This window comes from Triticum dicoccoides, chromosome 3B (genome assembly GCF_002162155.2).
Source record: "Triticum dicoccoides isolate Atlit2015 ecotype Zavitan chromosome 3B, WEW_v2.0, whole genome shotgun sequence".
Classification (NCBI taxonomy): Eukaryota; Viridiplantae; Streptophyta; class Magnoliopsida; order Poales; family Poaceae; genus Triticum; species Triticum dicoccoides.
In genome coordinates, this window is record NC_041385.1 from 99,036,384 (window position 1) to 99,059,494 (window position 23,111).

Here is a 23,111-nt window from a genome sequence, read left to right on the forward strand (position 1 = left end):
GTGCTCTTTCTTTTTTCCGTTACATAAAGGAAACAGGGTGTGCTATTTCTTTTTTCCGTTACAGAAAGGAAACATGGTAAGATTGGCCGGCCCAGCTTGGTTAAGTCGAATTATGCGAATCTTATCCCACATATTTCGTGACATCTCCAACTAATCGAACCTACGAGGCGACGGAGCAGAGGGGGTGCGGTCCCTCCCGGCCATCGATCCTCGTGGCGAGCACGGTGGGCGTCTGCCTGTCCCACGCGCGCGTCGCGCCGCAGCGCCGGTGTCCGCAGGTGGCTGCAGCAGCTCATGCACCAAGTCGGAGCATCATCACTTGCCGGAGAGATGAGACCCATGAAACGCGGCAAGCCGGAGCAGGGAGGCCGCCCAAGTTGCTAGACAGTTATCAGTTTTCACTCAGGGGTCACCGGGGATGCCATGGGGTTCGTCGTCGCCTTCCATGTGTTCGATGGAATGTGCCTGGGCGACGGCTCCATCCTCATGGTGGGAGCAAAATATACACATCTCTCATTTATTTTTCCCAAAAAATGGCGCGAGAAATACAGGATTGGCACTAGGAACTGTAATTCTAATTGCACTCATTTATTACCATTTTCAGGTGTCCTCAGTTGACCACACTTTGGCCGCAAAAGACATGGGGATCAAGGTTTACCACAGACTCTGTCTTGATTAACCTTAAGAAGCAGGTTCGTACAAGCTCGTACTATGATTTTGTTCCCTTACTTTACAAGTCTTATATGAAAAGGTGCATTAACCTTATACAAGTAGGTTCGTACAAGCTCATATGAATACGTGATACACAAACACACTGGCACACCCCGAGTCATATCATGGTCACTGGTGGAACGGGGAAACAATTGCAGTTCCAACGTTTAGCCTGCCAAACCACTGACAACACAACTGCCGCCGCAAAGCCAACTCCGAAGCCGGATCCCACAAACACAAACAACACTATGGTTCCAACACTGTCTTGTGAAGACACCGATGAGTTGAGAGTTCCCGTAACTGAACTGTTGCACTGTTTGGAAAGTGGCCTTCCACACAGTCCTTCATTGCCTTGGAATGAACTGTTGGTAAATGACGAGAACTGCTGCCCTTCTGGTATCATTCCGGTCAAACTGTTGTAGGAGAGATTCAGCACCGCGAGATATGTTAGGCTGGTTAGATCCCGTGGAATCACCCCTGAGAGCTTGTTCTGGGAGAGGTCCAGTGACTCGAGTTGTGCCAAGTCACCAAGCTTTGATGGGATTCTTCCGGTGAAGGCATTATGTGACATGTTCAGACCATGAAGAGCAATAAGCTTTCCAACAGAGGCTGGGATGGGACCATCAAAAGCGTTGTTTGAGAAATCGATCATCTTGAAAGTGGTCAGGATCTTGGTAAATGTAAGTTCAATCCCTTTAAATGTGAGAATTTCTTGGTAGTATTGATCCCCAAGAAAACTACTATCAAAGGCCAGAGCATTACCCTCACCACTAGAGTTTGCCATCATTGTTTGTAGCATGTCAAACCATTTTGAGCTCAAGCTCCCAGAGAAGTTATTTGAGTCCAAATCAACAATTTGCATTCCTGAGAAAATTTTTCTTGCAGCAACACCTTTTGTAAGACTCCCAATTGAACCATAGAATTGGTTGGATCTCAAGATGAGAACTCGAAGATTGGAAATGGAGCCCAACCAGGTCGGGAAAGAATCAACAATATGATTGTTACCTATGTCAAAGACCTCTAAGCTTCTGCAGTTAGAGAGTGATCTGGGTATTTTCCCTTCAATTAGGTTGCTGTTCAAATCTATTGTCTGAAGCATACAACCTTCTCCAATATTTTCAGGAAGTATCCCATGTAATTGGTTCTTTCTCATCTTCAATACTTTCATATTGCCATGTTGAATTAGGCAGGCTGGAATCGGGCCAGTAAGGTTGTTGTATGACAAGTCTAGGATTTCATAGTTTCCACCACAAATTGAAGTTGGTATATCACCATTTAGTTTATTCTTGGACAAATCTAGCTTGATGGAGTTGTTGATATGTATATCCACGGCTGGTGTAATTGAAGAGAAGCTGTTATTGGAATAATCTAACAAAACTCCACCGAATGTACTGGATATGAGTGGTATTGGTAAATTCCCTTCAAGTCTATTGGAACTAAGATCAAGAAAACCCAAACTCCTCATGGTAGGATTAAGTAGTGTACACTTCTCCAGGCTAGTGAACATGTTGTGTGAAAGGTTGAACCGGATACTGTTCTCCCCATTCTCCCACAACCAACATGGTATAACTCCATCTATATTATTGTTTGAAAGGTCAACATCATCCATCTCATATTGATGCCTCAACATACTTGGTATTTTTGCAAGGTTGCAAGACACAAGGTATAGGTTTTGCATGTTTGGCAGGGAAGGAAATGGATATTCTCCATCTGTTACTGATAGCATGTTGTCAGAAAGGCTCAACAGTTCTAGATATTTCAGTCCTGAAAGAAGGCTAAGCTCCACAGCGCCCTCCAGTTTATTCGATTCAAGCAGAATATCTTCTAGTTTTGTCAACTGAAAGAATGATTTGGGTATGTGGCCACTTAGCTGATTATAACTTAACACAATGTAATATAAAGGTGAAGATCGAGGTGCAGAAACATCCACAAGATGACCAGAAAGTTGATTTGATCCTAAGTTCAGTTCTCCCAACTTTGGATGATTGAACAAACATTTTGGAATGTCACCTGCACATATAGAGATAAAACCGGTCAAACTCAAAGGGTAGTAATTTACAGATATATTCTTCTAAATCGAAATAGAATCGCATGCGAACAAAATAACATGGCACTGAATGGATAATACTTTTAATATATTAAGCCAGAAATTTTACAGGCTTTATGAAAGAAAGGAACAAGGCTTGTTTTCAGCCTGTTTATCCTGATGATCCTAATTCTGTGATGCATCACAATTGAATCTTGGGATCTATTAAAGAAAGAGCACGGAAGAAATGTGCAGCACCAAGTCTATGGCGAGTGGCGGAGCAGATATTTAACATATCAAAAGGTTGTGCATTGGCAAGTTAGCAGCTCATATGATTTCTCTTATGATCGATCTTCTAGGATGTAGTACAAGACTAGGATGCTGGCGTTTCTTTAACACTTTTCCTTATTATTGTTGAGCATTTAGTCCGAATCAGCAATATGTCAGTTCCCTTTTCCTTTATGCTTTTTTTGCGGGAACCCTTTTCTTTTATGGCTAGACTATATAACTTTTCATTTATAAAACCAGGTTCAATTCCCTTTCATTAGAAAAAAATCTCCCACGAACAAAGTTCTCATTGTAGGTACATCAGGAAAAAAAAACCCAGGAATTTAGGATCTCACCTTGGAGGTTATTGCTGGTAAGATATAGCCTAGAAAGATTTGTTAAGTTGCCGATCCAGATGGGTATCCTCCCATATAAGCTGCAATCTCGAAGCAACAAACTTGTCAAACTTGTAAGGTTGCCAACCCAAGAAGTTATTGGACTGGACAAGTTGTAGTGTTCCAGGTCCAAGTATCTTAAACGCTCAAGATTGCCGATCCAAGAGAAATTTGGCTTCTCCGAGCCTGACCCATGGAGTGACAGGAACTGTAAGCTAGGAAGCTTGAATGTTAAAGGGATAGTGCCATCGGCAAGTTCTCTCATGCTGAGCGCCAAGGATCTCAAGAACTTGAGGTTGACAAAAGAGTCTGGTATTGATGCAGTGAAGTTGGTGTCCGTAAGATCAAGTAACTCCAAACTATTTTGAACTGGGAAATTTGGTAGGTGCCCGAAAAGCCTAGTGTTCAAAGACAAGTCAATTGACCTTAACTTTTTTAGGTGGAATATCTTTGTGGGAAACTGCCCTTCAAATTCATTATCAGATAGATCAAGGGTACTCAAGGAAGAGAAGGCAGCAAGGAACACAGGAACCTCGCCGGAGATACTATTTTGTGAAAGTCTGATCTTCTGGAGGGACTGGAGTCTTGAGAAGGAAGTGTATCTGACCTGGTAGACCAGTCATACAAACTAAGGAATTGCAATCGAGGAACAGAGTTTGCTAAAGAGTTAGACCAAGTTTCTCCATCGCGGGAGATTTTCACTGCATCAAGATAGAGCTCCCTCAGATTGCTCAGATTTCCTACAACCATCTGAAAACTTGGTTCACCGAAATAAAGTTCAGTATTGTAGGAGAAATCGAGTTTCTGCAATTTCTTGAGGTGAGCAATGCCAATAGGGATTTGACCAACAAGGTTTATATGACGCAAATCAATGGAGATGAGCTCGCTAAGCCTCTCAAACCCGACGGTTGGGATTCAGGGTGCAAGTGGGACTGTACGCGGGAGTCCCGCGTCCGCCCCACAGTTGCCGCATACGTTATGTGGGAGGCCCGCCAAAGCCCACATGTTTTTATGCGGAATAAGTGGGTTTAGTGGGATGCCCACTAAAGTTAAATTCTTATAAGCACTGATGCAACAGTAAGCCATTGATTGGTTACGCAATACTTCAAACTCGACTATAGCTGGCTCCCAGGAAAACAGCAGTTAGAAGAAAGTAGCAACCGAAATCCAATCACATTGTCTTGCACTCAGCGGTGACTCAAATCAATCGAAGGTCCAAAATCTGACAAGAAATTGCTTATACAGTAGTAACAGTGCCGCGATCATCATAGCAACAGAAAACTGATACGACATTGTAGTTGGCTTCCTGATGCCTTTTTGCGGGCACTGATGATCCTCCCGCGAATGGCAGCATCAGCCATCAGCTCGAGCTGCGTGCGGCAGCCGTAGCAGTGCTTGTGCCGAGGGATTGGATATTCACAGCGCCCACCACCGCTGGTTGTTGTTGTGCCACCACGATTGCCGGCGAGTGCTCAGGTCGCCCGAAGGTCTTGAATTCTCGATGAGGTACAAGCGGCAGCTAATGGTAGCAGGGAGGTGATGTGGTGGGTGAAGATGACGAGGAGGGAGGCGACTGCGGAAGCAACGGCAGGGTCACACGGGCCCGGCGGCATGGATGGCGGAAACGAAGGCAGTGAGGTAGGATGGTTTGGGCCGGACCTAGCTGCGGCGCTCTGGCTGCTGCTCGCCGCGCTCAGTCCGCAAGGTCGAGTCAATCTCATGGTCGCGTGATTTTTTAGCATAGCGTTGGCAGATGTGGGATCAACGTGGGTTCCGTGGGCAAGCCCGTAAGTCCCACATAATTTCGGCGATTAGACGCGGGTGTCCACGGACACGATTTTTGCGGGCTTGGACATGGGTGCCGCGGACGGCCCGCATCCACTTACAGGCTGAGTTGGGATGCTAGGCTTAGGTTTCTAAGAGAGGTGAGGTTGAATAGTGCTGGGCTGAGACCTCTGGTGCTCTGTAGGTCACGATAACTGAGGTCCAAAGTGATCACCTGACTGGAGGCCATGTCGCAGCCAACACCCTCCCAGTGGCAACAATCCGTGCCATGCTGCCAAGACGAGAGGTTTGGGTTGTGGAAGGAGTGCTTGAGCTGGAGTAGAGACGAAGCCTGACCAGGGAGGCACTGGACTGTGGTTCCATTGCCGTTGGCAGCGATGTGGGTGGGGCAGTAGTATGCGAGCAATAGCAGGATGAAGTGAAGCTGTGAGCGCCTGTACCTCATCTTTCTACTACGAGTCTGCTTTACAACCTCAAGCTGGTGCTCAGGGTTATAAATAAAAGATGTAGAAACATCAACAGTAAATTGCCCTCGTTCCCAGCATTACAGGTTCATCAAGATGAAAGCGTGTGCAGCGCCATTATGTGGCCAACGTCATTTCCTGTGCAATTGCTGCAGCGCCATTATAGTTGCCGTGTTGGTAGCTGCGTTTTTCGTTGCCTTACAGAGACTTGACTCATGAGACTTAATTCAAAGTTCAAATTAAAGAACGACTTGCTGCTACCTCTCATGAGTCAAGGTCCAGTTGCCCGTAGGCCCGTTGCAAGCTGGGGTAGTGCCATAGCGTGTCTCCTTCGGCAGGAATCTACAACAGGAGAGCTACATTGTTAGTTCGATTAGGAAGCTCTCTTTGTGAGCTGAAGTTGATTAGGTTACTATAGATAGTGTGTCTGAGTATTAGGGTATACAAGTTGAGCGAGCCAACATTAGACATTGCTGATTTGGAGACTGAAAATTTGGAGGCCGCCCTTGCTCTCCAAGATAATTGGTCTCTGTGTGTGTGTCAATTTGCTCGAGAGAGGCAGATCCTTAATTGAACGTGCCTTTCAAGCTATATTAACTCTGAGCATATTATTTCGATGTGTATTCTAATGCTTGGAATAGTGAGGTGTCAATAAGAATCCGGGGATGAAAATGAACAACGCTTCTTCGCTCCATAGTTCTCTAATCAGGGTACAAAAGCCATAACCTAGCCGTTTGATTGAGCAGATTTAATTTGACTGAACAGTTCGTCCCAAAAAAATTACTCTAGTACTTAGCAGTTGTGCTTGAGCCGATGTTATTATGCTATTTAGAAACAAGAATGGGATGGCTAAACTGCAAGGCGGAGAAGAACTGTTCCGTTCGTGCCTCATAACTACACTAGTGTCAAAAAATGGAACGGAGGGAGTACTTTTTACACAGGAGTAAATGATGGACGCAGCGACCTCAGGTGGTCTTGCGCCAAAGCAACGACCCCCGGCACGGTCTGGACTCTAGAGGCGAAGACGCCAGCCACGCGGTTCTGCTGTTGTAAACTGGGCCGGCTCAGCACGTCGAGTGTTAGAGCATCTCCAGCCGTGTCCCCAGAACGGCTTTCCCAGGCGATTTTTTCGCGCTGGCGCCGAAAAAACTGCCCAATCACGTCCTCAAAGGCCCATTTTTCGCCGGTTCGGACCGAAATTGACGCCGGCGGATCCAGGCCGAACCCGGCGCGCTGGGGGGCGCTTGGGGGCGCCGGCTGAAACGTTTTTGGCGTGAAAACCGGCGGGCCCTCCTTGGAAGTGACTCGGCTCTTCTCGCCGCTTCGTCGTCCTCATCGCCTCGGTTCCCGCGGCGAATCAATGCCAAAGCTGCTGCGCCGGTCAGCTTCCTCCATTGATGCCTCACGGGCGGCGCAGTGAAGACCGGACGACGCGCGTCCCTCGCCTGCCATGCATACACACGGCGGCCACGCGTACGCGCGGCGCCTCTGCCTATATAAGCCGCCCCCAGCGCGCCGGTGACGCACAGACACTCCATCACCGACGCCCGTTCCTCCCCCGTTCCTCCCTCTCCTCTCGCCGTCTCCAGTTCAACCATGGCCGAGCGTTTCCCGGGCGATGGTGCGGCGGCGAACGGCATCGGCCGCCACCACTTTCACGAGGACGAGGCTCGGCTCCTTTTTGAGGCCGAGTACCCGGTCCCGCCGGACATGCGGGTGCCCGGGGCGTGGAGGATCAGCACTGGCGGGGTCCCTGTGCCACCACCGCCCACCGGGGCGGCGCGGCGTGCGGAGATTGCGCATATCCGCGCCTCTCTGCCGCAGGCGGCGAGGGAAGGTCCACGGTACGTCCCCGACAGCCCGCTGTGGGAGCCCTACTTCCGTCGCCGTGATGCCGAGCAGCTCGAGGCCACCAACGGCGTCGTGCCCTCCGGGAGGCTCAACTCCGAAGGCCGCCACCGATGGTGGGGCGAGCCCGGCCGCACGCTGGAGTCCGTCCTCGAGTACATCGAAGGTGGCAACACGCCAGGCTGGAGTACCCCGTTCCACCGTCCTTCTCCCGTCGGCGTGGGAGCTCGTGGACGCCGAGGCACATGGACCCGGGGGCGTCCTCCTCCTTGTCCGGCCGCTCGACCGGCTCTCCCTGCCTCCGCCCCGTCAAGCCGGAGCCCCAGGACACGCCGGTCAGCCACCGCACCCGCAGCTCCGGAGTCCGCATCGCCGACCCTCCCCCACCTTTGGACGCCTCGTCCTCGTTAGGCGAAGGCGGAGCCCGGCCTCCCCGCGGAGTACGAGGCCATAGCCCGGCGCGGCTTCTCCGACGAGGAGGCCTTAAAGTGGGCGCGGGACGACTACCTCCGCGACGAGATTGTCCGGCAGCACCGAGCCCTGGAGGAGATAGCCGCCCGTAGGCGTGGGCGTGAGGATGAACACGGCGTGGTGATCCTCGACAGCAACGAGGACGAGGACGCCCCCGGACCGTCCAACCTGCCGCGCCAACCTGGGGAGGGGTGCAGCTGGGACGACGGCCGCGGAGGAGGCGACGACAACGATGACGACGGCGGCGGTGGCGGCGGCGACTACACGCAGTTCTACAGGCGCCTCGGCATGTAGAGCTTCAAGGGCGGCGGGCGGTAAGGAGCGGCAAGGGCGACAGGCCTAGTAGCGTTTTTTTTATTTTCTGTAAAATATTTTAAATATGTATGAACTCACCGAAGTTTGGTTGAATTTAGCCATGTTTAACCGAACGTCGCCAAACTTTTCTTTTTTAAAACAATTAGATGCGCCTGGGGGCGGCCTTGAGGCCGGCGACTGGGGACTAACTCGCCCCCAGGCTGTTTTTTTGCGCCGGCTCGCCCCCAGGCGGCGATTTTAGGCGCCTCTTGGGGGGCCAACGGCTGGAGATGCTCTTACTCCTGGAATGTCGTGGTTGGCGCTCGACGCCCTTGTACGGATATAGCAGACTGAAACGGGGTCGTGGTAGAGTAATTTTCCGGCCTTGTCGAGGGCTGAGGGACAGCATGGTCGATGCACCATAATACGGGGATGAATCAACAATGGCCGAGATTTTTTTTTTCTTAAAAAAGGGAGGATGACCCCCGGCCTCTGCATCTGGGCGATGCATACGACCACTTTATTAATTATTCTCACAAGACCTTACAAAGCCATACAACAGCAAGACTAAAGCCACCGTCTAAGCAACAACTGTTGCTACACCTATCCAATTGATGAAGGGGCGCAGATAGTCTGGGCCTAATACCAAACAGACATCGCAACCAAACCTAAACATCTAAGACCTGAGATCCCAATCAGGATGCCTGCCGGGTATGGGGCACCTACCAATCCGGCGCATTCCTCAACCAGGACGCCTGCCGGGTATGAGGCCGCCGCAGCAACCTGCCACCAATCCATCTTCAGAGATGTATTGTTGCATGTACTGTGTCAGGTCTCTCTGCCATCGACGCCACCACGACGCCCGACATCGTCGTCCTCCTGCGCGAGTCCATCCTCCCATAGCAAACTCCGAATCTGCACTGCGCCACGCCGTCAAGATCCGTCGCCATCAGTGTGTAGGATGAAGCGCCGCTCCACCAAAGAATCTGTCCTCTGGTCCCTCGATCACGTGTGTACCTCCAAGAATGACGCCCCCAAGGAAGGAACGACACCAGAGCGCCGCTGTCATCCGATCATCCGATCTAGGGTTTCCCCAGAGGTAGCAGAGAGTGGCCATGAACTTCTCCACGGCGATGCCTTCCAGAAGGGAACGACGCAGATAGCGCCGCCACCGCCGGCCTTAGTAGACACCGAAGGCAAGTTTTCACCCGTATCAGTTTGAAGGGATCCAACTCTCATGCACGGGCCGCCGTCACCACCAGCACCACCAGGAAGAACCATGGAGCACCGGCAAATCAGCGAGCAGCCGGCACCACCGCATTCAGATCGCCGGCCACGCCGGGCCGCCGCCATCCCCCACGCCGTCCGGTCAGATACGGAGCCGCCGACCGTGCAAAGGGACCGCCATCGCCTGCACAAGCCGAAGCGCCGCCAAGAGCCTAGCGCCCGCCACTGCTTGCCGAGGGCCGCCGCCATGTGCCCCAAGCGGACTCCCACGCACACCAGGAGAAACTGCCATCGCCCTCAAGCCCGCGTCGGCGCGCCACCAACCACCGCCGCGGTCCACCCGTGCCAGATCCAGTGAGCCATGGGAGAAGAGATCCCGCCGCCGCCGACCGGGCTTTGCCCGGCGGCGGGGAGGAGGAGAGGTCAGGGGAGGGACGAGGACGCGGTGGCGCTAGGGTTCCCCCCGGTCACCGCGCAGGGGCGACACGGGAGGAGTCGGGTGGTTGATGTCTACTACACAACCTTCTTCTTGTAGACGTTGTTGGGCCTCCAAGTGCAGAGGTTTGTAGGACATTAGCAAATTTTCCTCAAGTGGATGACCTAAGGTTTATCAATCCGTGGGAGGCGTAGGATGAAGATGGTCTCTCTCAAAGAACCCTGCAACCAAATAACAAAGAGTCTCTTGTGTCCCCAACACACCCAATACAATGGCAAATTGTATAGGTGCACTAGTTCGGTGAAGAGATGGTGATACAAGTGCAATATGGATGGTAGATATAGGTTTTTATAATATGAAAATATAAAAACAGCAAGGTAACTAATGATAAAAGTGAGCACAAACGGTATTGCAATGCTAGGGAACAAGGCCTAGGGTTCATACTTTCACGAGTGCAAGTTCTCTAAACAATAATAACATAACTGGATCATATAACTATCCCTCAACATGCAATAAAGAGTCACTCCAAAGTCACTAATAGCGGAGAACAAACGAAGAGATTATGGTAGGGTACGAAACCACCTCAAAGTTATCCTTTCTGCTCGATCTATTCAAGAGTCCATAGTAAAATAACACGAAGCTATTCTTTCCGTTCGATCTATCATAGAGTTCATACTAGAATAACACCTTAAGACACAAATCAACCAAACCCCTAATGTCACCTAGATACTCCATTGTCACCTCAAGTATCCGTGGGCATGATTATACGATATGCATCACACAATCACAGATTCATCTATTCAACCAACACAAAGTACTTCAAAGAGTGCCCCAAAGTTTCTACCAGAGAGTCAAGACGAAAACGTGTGCCAACCCCTATGCATAGATTCATTGAACCCGCAAGTTGATCACCAAAACATACATCAAGTAGATCACGTGAATATCCCATTGTCACCCCAGATAAGCACAGCAAGACATACATCAAGCGTTCTCAAATCCTTATAGACTCAATCCGATAAGATAACTTCAAGAGGAAAACTCAATTCATCACAAGAGAGTAGAGGGGGAGAAACATCATAAGATCCAACTATAATAGCAAAGCTCGCGATACATCAAGATCGTACCACCTCAAGAACACGAGAGAGAGAGAGAGAGAGAGAGAGAGAGAGAGAGAGAGAGAGAGAGAGAGAGAGATCAAACACACAGCTACTGGTACATACCCTCAGCCCCGAGGGTGAACTACTCCCTCCTTGTCATGGAGAGCGTCGGGATGATGAAGATGGCCACCAGTGAGGGATCCCCCCTCCGGCAGGGTGCCGGAACGGGCTCCCGAGAGGTTTTTGGTGGCTACAGAGGCTTGTGGTGGCGGAACTCCCGATCTATTGTGCTCCCCGAAGGTTTTAGGGTATATGGACTTATATAGGCGAAAGAAGTCGGTCGGGGGAGCCATGAGGGGCCCACGAGGGTGGGGGCGCGCCCAGGGGAGGTGGGCGCGCCTCCCTGCCTCGTGGCCACCTCGAAGCCTCCCTTACGCGCACTCCAAGTCCCCTGGATTGCTTCCGTTCCAAAAATAACTTTCCCGAAGGTTTCATTCCGTTTGGACTCCATTTGATATTCCTTTTCTTAGAAACACGGAAATAGGCAAGAAAACAACAATATGGGTTGGGCCTCCGGTTAATAGGTTAGTCCCCAAAATAATATAAAAGTGTGTAATAAAGCCCATAAACATCCAAAATAGATAATATAATAACATGAATGCTTCATAAATTATAGATACGTTGGAGACGTATCAGCATCCCCAAGCTTAATTCCTGCTCGTCCTCGAGTAGGTAAATGATAGAAGAAAGAATTTATGAAGTGTGAATGCTAGCAGGTGCACAAGTTTGATCAATGATGATTTCAATCACCTTTTCTAGCATGAATATATGTCATAATAGTAGCTCATCTCATAAAACTTCTCAAGATCAAGTAACAAGCTATTCACATGTTAAAGCATAGACCATAAACTTTCTTGAAAACTAGCAAACTTCATTCTCAGTCATCAAACAATTACAATTCATCTTATTTTCAAGAAGGGTCTATGTCAGAGCTTTGATTTAGCAAACTCCACATACTCAACCATCATATAGTCTTCCATGATTGCTACCACTCAAAGTATATTCTTATAACAAATAGCATCCATCGAACACAGAGAAAGATAGGGGCTTAGTGTTTCGCCTCCCAACTCACTTATCATATAGATAATTGTCAACAATAATAATTCATGATCAAATATATTTGCATGGCCATATATGCTTAGATCTTTCCCCAACAAACGATGCTTGCCAACTAAAGAGTAGGTAGGAATGAGAAGGAATACTACTGACTCTTGCATAAAAGTAAAAGATAGTCCCTTCGCAGAGGGAAGCAGGGATTTGCAGAGGTGCTAGAGCTCGATTTTGAAATAGAGATGAAAATAATTTTGAGAGGTATGCTTTCATTGTCAACATAACAACCAAGAGTTCCCAATATCTTCCATACTACATACATTATAGGCGGTTCCCAAATAGAATGGTAAAGTTTTTACTCCCCCTCCACCAACAATCATCAATCCATGGCTTGCCCGAAACAACGGGTGCCTCCAACTAACATCAATCCTGGGGGAGTTTTGTTTGCAATTATTTTTGATTTGATTTTGATCTTTTGATCATGGGACTGGGCATCCCAGTTACCAGCCAGTTTTCTCGTGAATGATGAGCGGAGTCCACTCATCTTGAGAATAACCCACCTAACATGGAAGATACTAACATCCCCTAGTCGCTACATGAGCGATTCGGGCATACAAAACAGATTATTATTTGAAGGTTTAGAGTTTGGCACATGCAAATTTACTTGGAACGGCAGATAAATACCGCATATAGGTAGGTATGACGGACACTCATGTAAGAAACTTGGTTCAAGGAATTTGGATGCACAAGCATTATTCCTGCTTAGTACAGATATTTTGGCTAGCAAAGGATTCTAAAAAGCAAGCACCACATGTTGGAGGATCTATAACAATATAACTTCTATACAAATACACCCAAGCATAACTCATTACATTGTCTTCCTTGTTCAACTTCAACTAATTTGCTCAGGTTTGAAAATAATTAATGGGGCTCACAATCATAGAAGATGTCTAAGATAGTATATTTATATGTGAAATCTCTCTTCCTTTAATATTCTTTCATGAATTGTTCAAATGACCAATACAATGCTTGCTAACCTTCAATAAATGTACAACCTCTACTTCTTAGATGTGAAGTCATTACTCCCCATGGGATAAGCAAATGAAACATATATAAATTCAGATTTATGACATTCAACTCATTCAACCATTTACTCATAGGATATAAGTGAAGCACACGAGTAAATGACAAACTACTCCAAAAAGATATAAGTGAAGATCAATGAGTAGTTAAATAATTATGTAACTATGTGAAGACTCTCTCTCATTTAAGAATTTCAGATCTTGGTATTTTATTCAAACAGCAAGAAAAACAAAATAAAACAACATGATGCTCCAAGCAAAACACATATCATGTGGTGAATAAAAATATAGCTCCAAGTAAAGTTACCGATGAACGAAGACGAAAGAGGGGATGCCATCCGGGGCATCCCCAAGCTTAGGCTCTTGGTTTTCCTTGAATATTATCTTGGGGTGCCTTGGGCATCCCCAAACTTAGGCTCTTGCCACTCCTTATTCCATAGTCCATCGAATCTTTATCCAAAACTTGAAAACTTCACAACACAAAACTCAACAGAAAACTCATAAGCTCCGTTAGTACAGGAAAATAAAACACCACTTAGGTACTGTTGTGAACTCATTCAAAATTCATATTGGTGTAATATCTACTGTATTCCAACTTTTCTATGGTTCATACCCTCCGATACTACTCATAGATTCATCAAAATAAGCAAACAACACATAGAAAACAGAATCTGTCAAAAACAGAATAGTCTGTAGTAATTTGTATCAAACGTATACTTCTGGAACTCCAAAACTTCTACCAAATTAGGAGAACCTGAGAAATTTGTGTACCAGTCCAGATAAAAAAGAATCAAATAAAAAGCACGTTTCTGTGAATTATCAAAAATAATTTACTGGATGCAAAAGTTTTTGATTTTCAGCAGGATCAACACAACTATCAGCGTAAGCTATCCTAAAGGTCTTACTTGGCACTTTATTGAAACAAAAGCTATAAAACATGATTACTACAGTAGCATAATCATGTGAACACACAAAAACAGTAAAGGTAAATATTGGGTTGTCTCCCAACAAGCACTTTTCTTTAATTCCTTTCTAGCTAGGCATGATGATGACAATGATGCTCACATAAAAGATAAGAATTGAAACATAACGGGAGCATCATGAAGCATATGACTAGCACATTTAAGCCTAACCCACTTCCTATGCATAGGGATTTTGTGAGCAAACAACTTATGGGAACAATAATCAATTAGCATAGGAAGGTAAAACAAGCATAGCTTCAAGATTTTCAACACATAGAGAGGAAACTTGATATTATTGCAATTCCTACAAGCATATGTTCCTCCCTCATAATAATTTTCAGTAGCATCATGAATGAATTCAACAATATAACCATCACCTAAAGCATTCTTTTCATGATCTACAAGCATAGAAATTTTATTACTCTCCACATAAGCAAAATTCTTCTCATTAGGAATAGTGGGAGTATCATAAGAGACTCGAATACTATAAATTGTTTCTATATTAAAAGAGTAATGTTCAGAAAAACGGTAATCATAATCATGACAAGTTTTATAAATATAATCATCACTACTTTTTATAGCATAAGTTTCATCACAATAATCATCATAAGTAGCAACTTTGTTCTCATCATAATCGATTGAAACCTCTTCCAAGATAGTGGAATCATCACTAAATAAAGTTGACACTCTTTCAAATCCACTTCCATAAATATCATAAGATTCAACATCCTCCAAAATAGTGGAATCATTACTTCCTAAAGTTGACACTCTTCCAAACCCACTTTCATCAATATAATCATCATAGGTAAGACGCATTCTATCATCATAACAACTTTGCATATCAAAACTTGGGATGCTAAAAATATCATCTTCATTAAACTTAGCATCCCAAAGCTTGGGACAAACATTAATTGCAGCAAATATATTCTCGAATATTTCATCCTCATCAAACATAGCTTCCCCAAGCTTGGGCCTTTTCATATCATAAACATAATCACTCTCATCATTGGGTAGCACCAATAGTATAGCAATTATCATCATCACAATGAGTAGTAGGAGCAACATCATTGGGGAGGGATACCTTTTTACCTTTGCTTCTACGTTTTTCCTTTTTCTTCTTCACATTATGTGTGGGTTCAACCTTCTTCTCTGAGCTCCTTATTAATGAGATTGGTTCAATAAGAAATAATAGGAGGATTTTGGGAAGTCTCTTCCCTTTCATTAGTATTCTCTTCATCTTCTATTTGCTTTTTTTTTCTTTACGTAATTGGCAATATAAGGATTTTCAATGCAATTCACCGCACAATACAAATAAATCTCCTCTAGATTAATATCAAGAAAATTCTTAAGGTTAAATTCTGGAATATGCTTAGTTGCACATTTCAATTCTTCATAACCCAAAAGCAAACTAAGTTGATTATGATGTGCAAGGGAAATCAAGTCATCACAATTTTTGGACACGATTCGATCATGAAACAATTTGCATCGGAGATCTAAAGGACCATGTTCATTGCAAAGTTCACAAGTACGGTAAAGATATCTTAAATTTTCAGCACTCTTATCTAGCCTTTGTTGCAACCCTTTAGTTTCTAAATGCTTATGCCTCTTGCAATATCTATCTTCCCTATTTGGTGCGTACTTGCAAACCCAATACACTCCACAAAAATCGACATGCTTATAAGAGATATTTTCATCATGACTAGTGCAATCATCATTAGTACTATGGATATTCAAAGAGTTTATACTAACAACATTGCAATCATGCTCATCATTCAAAGATGTAATACCAAACATTTGATAGACTTCTTCTTCTAGCACTTGAGCACAATTTTCCTTTTCATCATACTCACGAAAGATATTAAAAAGATGAAGCGTATGAGGCAAACTCAATTCCATTTGTTTTGTAGTTTTATTTTGTAGAATAAACTAGTGATAAAACAAGAAAAAAAGATTCTATTGCAAGATCTAAAGATATACCTTCAAGCACTCACCTCCCCGGCAATGGCGCCAGAAAAGAGCTTGATGTCTACTACACAACCTTCTTATTGTAGACATTGTTGGGCCTCCAAGTGCAGAGGTTTGTAAGACAGTAGAAAATTTCCCTCAAGTGGATGACCTAAGGTTTATCAATCCGTGGGAGGCGTAGGATGAAGATGGTCTCTCTCAAACAACCCTGCAACCAAATAACAAAGAGTCCCTTGTGTCCCCAACACACCTAATACAATGGCAAATTGTATAGGTGCACTAGTTCGGCGAAGAGATGGTGATACAAGTGCAATATGGATGGTAGATATAGGTTTTTATAATCTGAAAATATAAAAACAGCAAGGTAACTAATGATAAAAGTGAGCACAAACGGTATTGCAATGCTAGGAAACAAGGCCCGGGGTTCATATTTTCACTAGTGCAAGTTCTTTCAACAATAATAACATAACTGGATCATATAACTATCCCTCAACATGCAACAAAGAGTCACTCCAAAGTCACTAATAGCGGAGAACAAACGAAGAGATTATGGTAGGGTACGAAACCACCTCAAAGTTATCCTTTCTACTCGATCTATTCAAGAGTCCGTAGTAAAATAACATGAAGCTATTCTTTCCGTTCGATCTATCATAGAGTTCGTACTAGAATAACACCTTAAGACACAAATCAACCAAAACCCTAATGTCACCTAGATACTCCATTGTCACCTCAAGTATCCGTGGGCATGATTATATGATATGCATCACACAATCTCAGATTCATCTATTCAACCAACACAAAGTACTTCAAAGAGTGCCCCAAAATTTCTACCGGAGAGTCAAGACGAAAACGTGTGCCAACCCCTATGCATAGATTCATTGAACCCGCAAGTTGATCACCAAAACATACATCAAGTAGATGACGTGAATATCCCATTGTAACCATAGATAAGCACGACAATACATACATCAAGCGTTCTCAAATCCTTAAAGACTCAATCCGATAAGATAACTTCAAGAGGAAAACTCAATTCATCACAAGAGAGTAGAGGGGGAGAAACATCATAAGATCCAACTATAACAGCAAAGCTCGCGATACATTAAGATCGTACCACCTCAAGAACACGAGAGAGAAAGAGAGAGATCAAACACACAACTACTGGTACATACCCTCAACCCCGAGGGTGAACTACTCCCTCCTTGTCATGGAGAGCGCCGGGATGATGAAGATGGCCACCGGTGAGGGATCCCCCCTCCGACAGGGTGCCGGAATGGGCTCCCGAGAGGTTTTTGGTGGCTACAAAGGCTTGCGGCGGCGGAACTCCCGATCTATTGTGATCCTCGAAGGTTTTAGGGTATATGGACTTATATAGGTGAAAGAGGTCGGTCGGGGGAGCCACGAGGGGCCCACGAGGGTGGCGGCGCACCCAGGGGAGGTGGGCGCGCCTCCCTGCCTCGTGGCCACCTCGAAGCTTCCCTTACGTGCACTCCAAGTCCCTTGGATTGCTTCCGTTCCAAAAATAACTTTCCCGAAGGTTTCATTCCATTTGGACTCCGTTTGATATTCCTTTTCTTTGAAACACTGAAATAGGCAAGAAAACAACAATATGGGTTGGGCCTCCGATTAATAGGTTAGTCCCAAAGATAATATAAAAGTGTATAATAAAGCCCATAAACATCCAAAACAGATAATATAATAACATGAATGCTTCATAAATTATAGATATGTTAGAGACATATCAGTGGTCACAACTCGGGCGGCAGAGATTGTTAACTATAGTGTTTTTTACTCTATTTTTTCTTCTTGTTTTTGAGTTTGAAATTTGGAGCATTCGTCATGTAAATATGGAGATATCTATCTTGCATCGTGATGCAAGCTGTGTTTCTTATCTTCTTGTGGTGTGCTTGTTTAGCCGAGTCATGCATTGTCTTTTCTTCCTGTAAGCTATGGGTTTTGGTGTGATTCCTAGCCGGTAACAACTTTGTCAAAGGAAAGCCGGGCTCTTCTCCAAAAAAAGAAGTCAAATGTCCATCATTGATAGGACCATGTCCAACAGGGTCCAATTTCTCTGCTCCGACACACCATTTCTCTATGGCATACCTGGAGGAGTCAGTTGTGGTACTATTCCACGACTCTTCAGATGATCATCAAACTTCTGGCTCATATACTCACCGCCACGATCAGATCATAGAAGTTTGATTTTCTTGCCGAGTTGATTTTCCATTTCGTTCTGAAACTCCTTGAACTTTTCAAAAGTTTCTGACTTGTACCTCATCAAGTAGACATATCCATATCAACTCAAGTTGTCGGTAAAAGTCACGAAGTATTGGAAACCACCTCTGGCCCTCGTGCTCATTGGTCCACATACATCACTATGTATAAGTTCCAACAGCTCGGACGCCCTCTCGCAACTCTTTGCAAAAGGAGTCTTGGTCATCTTACCAAGTAGGCATGACTCCCATGTCTCAAATGATTCAAACTCAAACGAAGTTAGAGTTCCATCATCATGGAGCTTCTTCATGTGCTTTTGACTAATGTGTCCTAGTCGACAATGCCAGATGTAAGTCGGATTTATCTCATTAGGCTTATGCCTCTTGACATTTATGTTATAGACTGATTCACCTTCAAGATCTAGGATAAATAACCCATTCACAACGGGTGCAAAGCCATGAAACATATTATTCAAGTAAATAGAACAACTATTGTCCTTGATACTGAATTCATAACCTTGTCTCATCAAACATGAGGAAGAAATAATGTTTTGACTCAAAGCAGGAACGTAGTAACAATTATCAAGTTCCATTACAAATCCTAAAGGTAAATTAGGTTGCATAGTGCCGACGGCCAATGCAGCAACTCTTGCTTTATTCCCGACGCGTATGTCAACTTCTCCTCTTGTGACATTCCTAGTTCGGCATAGCCCCTACATCGAGTTACATATGTGAACAACCGATCCGGTATCATATACCCAAGAGCTACTAGAAACATCACCAAGATAAATGTCTATAACATATACAACAGGTGTACCTAAAGAAGAAGTCATACTTCCAGTCTTCTTGCCCTTCTCGTCAAGCCACTTGCTGCGGTTAATTTTCCAGTGTCCGAGTTCCTTGCAATGAAAGCAAATACTCCCCGAGGCCGTCCCTGACTCAGGCGCAACGGCGGCAGTTGGAGTTGCCTCCTTCTCCTTGCCCTTTGCCTTAGCCTTTTTCTTGGACCAGCTCTTCTTGAACTTAGCTGAGTTCGGTGCTACGTCTTGAGCTTGAAAGGGTGATGCAGCAATAGTAGCGTAAGTATTTCCCTCAGTTTTTGAGAACCAGGGTATCAATCCAGCAGGAGGCTCCTCAAAAGTCCCACGCACCTACACAAACAAACAAAGAACTCGCAACCAACGCAATAAAGGGGTTGTCAATCCCTTCACGGCCACTTGCGGAAGTGAGATCTGATAGAGATAGTATGATAAGATAAATATATTTTTGGTATTTTATAATATAGATACGAAAAGTAAAGATGCAAATAAAAGTAGATTGAAAGCTTATATGATAAAAGATAGACCCGGGGGCCATATGTTTCACTAGTGGCTTCTCTCAAGATAACATAAGTATTACGGTGGGTGAACAAATTACTATCGAGCAATTGATAGAAAAGAAAATAATTATGAGATTATCTAGGCATGATCATGTATATAGGCATCACGTCCGTGACAAGTAGACCGACTCCTGCCTGCATCTACTACTATTACTCCACACATCGACCGCTATCCAGCATGCATCTAGAGTATTAAGTTCATAAGAACAGAGTAACGCATTAAGAAAGATGACATGATGTAGAGGGATAAACTCAAGCAATATGATATAAACCCCATCTTTTTATCCTCGATGGCAACAATACAATACGTGCCTTGCAACCCCTGCTGTCACGGGGTAAGGACACCACAAGATTGAACCCAAAGCTAAGCACTTCTCCCATGGCAAGAAAGATCAATCTAGTAGGCCAAACCAAACTGATAATTCGAAGAGACTTGCAAAGATAACTCAATCATACATAAAAGAATTCAGAGGAGATTCAAATATTTCTCATAGATAAACTTGATCATAAACCCACAATTCATTGGATCTCGATAAACACACCGCAAAAAGAGTTTACATCGAATAGATCTCCACAAGAGAGGGGGAGAACATGGTATTGAGATCCAAAAAGAGAGAAGAAGCCATCTAGCTAATAACTATGGACCCGAAGGTCTGCGGTAAACTACTCACAACTCATCGAAGGGGCTATGGTGTTGATGTAGAAGCCCTCCATGGTCGATTCCCCCTCTGGCAGAGTGCCGACGAAGGCTCCAAGATGGGATCTCATGGATACAGAAGGTTACAGCGGTGGAAATTGTTTTTCATTGGCTCCTTGGATGTTTTCGGGGTACATGGGTATATATAGGAGGAAGAAGTACGTCGGTGGCCGCCCGAGGGGCCCACGAGACAAGGGGCGCGCCCTCCTATCTCCTAGCCGCCTCGATTGCTTCTTGACTTGCACTCCAAGTCCTTTGGATCACGTTCGTTCCAAAAATCACGCTCCCGAAGGTTTCATTCCATTTGGACTCCGTTTGATATTCCTTTTTCTTCGAAATACTGAAATAGGCAAAAAAAACAGCAATACGGGCTGGGCCTCCGGTTAGTTGGTTAGTCCCAAAAATGATATAAATGTGTAAAATAAAGCCCATAAACATCCAAAAGGGGTAATGTAATAGCATGGAACAATCAAAAATTATAGATACGTTGGAGACGTATCAAGCACCCCCAAGCTTAATTCCTGCTCGTCCTCAAGTAGGTAAATGATAAAAACAGAATTTTTGATGTGGAATGCTACCTAGCATATTTCCCAATGTAATTTTCTTTATTGTGGCATGAATGTTCAGATCCAAATGATTCAAAATAAAAGTTCAGATTGACACAAGAAATAGTAATACTTCAAGCATGCTAATCAAAGCAATCATGTCTTCTCAAAATAACATGGCTAAAGAAAGTTCATCCCTATAAAATCATATAAGTTAGGCTATGCTTCATTTTCGTCACACAAAAATGTTCCCAAATTCTACACCCCCGATGACAAGCCAAGCAATTGTTTCGTACTTAAATAATCTCAAACTTTTTCAACTTTCACGCAATACATGAGCGTGAGCCATGGATATAGCACTATGGGTGGAATAGAATATGATGATGGGGATTGTGTGGAGAAGACAAAAAATGAGAAAGTCTCACATTGACGAGGATAATCAACGGGCTATGGAGATGCCCATCAATTGATGTCAACATGAGGAGTAGGGATTGCCATGCAACGGATGCAATAGAGCTATAAATGAATGAAAGCTCAACAAAAGAAAACTAGTGGGTGTGCATCCAACTTGCTTGCTCACGAACACCTAGGGCATTTGAGGAAGCCGGTCGTAGGAATATACAAGCCAAGTTCTATATTGAAAAATTCCCACTAGTATATGAAAGTGACAACATATGAGACTCACTATATGAAAAACATGGTGCTACTTTGAAGCACAATATATGAGACTCGCTATATGAAGGACATGGTGCTACTTTGAAGCACAAGTGTGGAAAAAGAGATAGTAACATTGCCCCTTTTTCCTTTTTTTCTTTTTCTTTCTTTTTCTTTTTTTCTTTTGGCTTTTTGCCTTTCCCTTTTCTTTCTTTGGGACAATGCTCTAATAATGATGATCATCACACTTTTATTGATTTACAACACATGAATTACAACTCAAAACTAGAACAAGATATGACTCTATATGAATGCCTCCAACGGTGTACCAGGATGGTGCAATGAATCAAGAGTGACATGTATGAAAAATTATGCATGGTGGCTTTGCCACAAATACGATGTCAACTACATGATCATGCAAGGCAATATGACAATGATGATGTGTGTCATGATGATGAATGGAATAGTGGAAAGTTGCATGGCAATATATCTCGGAATGGCTATGGAAATGCCATAATAGGTAGGTATGGTGGCTGTTTTGAGGAAGATATAAGGAGGTTTATGTGTGATACAGCGTATCGTATCACGGGGTTTGGATGCACCGGCGAAGTTTGCACGAACTCTGAAGGTGAGAAAGGGCAATGCACGGTACCGAAGAGGCTAGCAATGGTGGAAAGGTAAAAGTGCGTATAATCCATGGACTCAACATTAGTCATAAGAACTCATATACTTATTGCAAAAAAATAGAAGTCATCAAAAACCAAGCACTACGCGCATGCTCCTAGAGGGATATATTGGTAGGAAAAGACCATCGCTCGTCCCCGACCGCCACTCATAAGGATGCACAATCCAAGTACACTTCATACTTCAAATTTGTTACACAACTTTAACCATACGTGCATGCTACGGGACTTGCTAACTTCAACACAAGCATTCTTTAAATTCATAATCACCCAACTAGCATGACTTTATATCACTACCTCCATATCTCAAAACAATTATCAAGTATCAAATTGATCATAGCATCCAATTCACTTCCTATGATAGTTTTTATTATACCCAACTTGGATGCCTACCATTCTAGGACCAATTTTATAACCATAGCAAATACCATGCTGTTCTAAAAGACTCTCAAAATAATATAAGTGAAGCACGAGAGACTAGCAATTTCTACAAAATTAAGCCACCGCCGTGCTCTAAAAAATATAAGTGAAGCACTAGAGCAAAAACTATCTAGCTCAAAAGATATAAGTGAAGCACATAGTATACTCTAATAAATTCTAATCAAGCAGGTTCTCCCAAAAGGTGTGTACAGCAAAGATGATTGTGGAAACTAAAAAGCAAATACTAATATCATACACGACGCTCCAAGCAAAACACATATCATGTGGCGAATAAAAATATAGCTCCAAGTAAAGTTACCAATGAACGAAGACGAAAGAGGGGATGCCTTCCCGGGGCATCCCCAAGCTTAGGCTTTTGGCTAC

The 23,111-nt window shown here is 44.5% G+C and overlaps 1 protein-coding gene across 1 annotated transcript; it reads right to left on the minus strand.

Annotated features, from left to right (window-relative positions):
• Positions 1 to 829: 829 nt before the first annotated feature.
• Positions 830 to 9,737, minus strand: LOC119279358 (receptor like protein 27-like). Its single transcript, XM_037560619.1, has 5 exons — positions 9,470 to 9,737; positions 8,004 to 8,227; positions 5,399 to 5,662; positions 3,361 to 4,006; positions 830 to 2,721 (listed from the first exon to the last, which is right to left on the minus strand). Exons 1-5 carry the CDS (start codon positions 9,735 to 9,737, stop codon positions 830 to 832), a joined length of 3,294 nt encoding a protein of 1,097 aa, XP_037416516.1.
• Between the last annotated feature and the right edge of the window lie 13,374 nt (positions 9,738 to 23,111).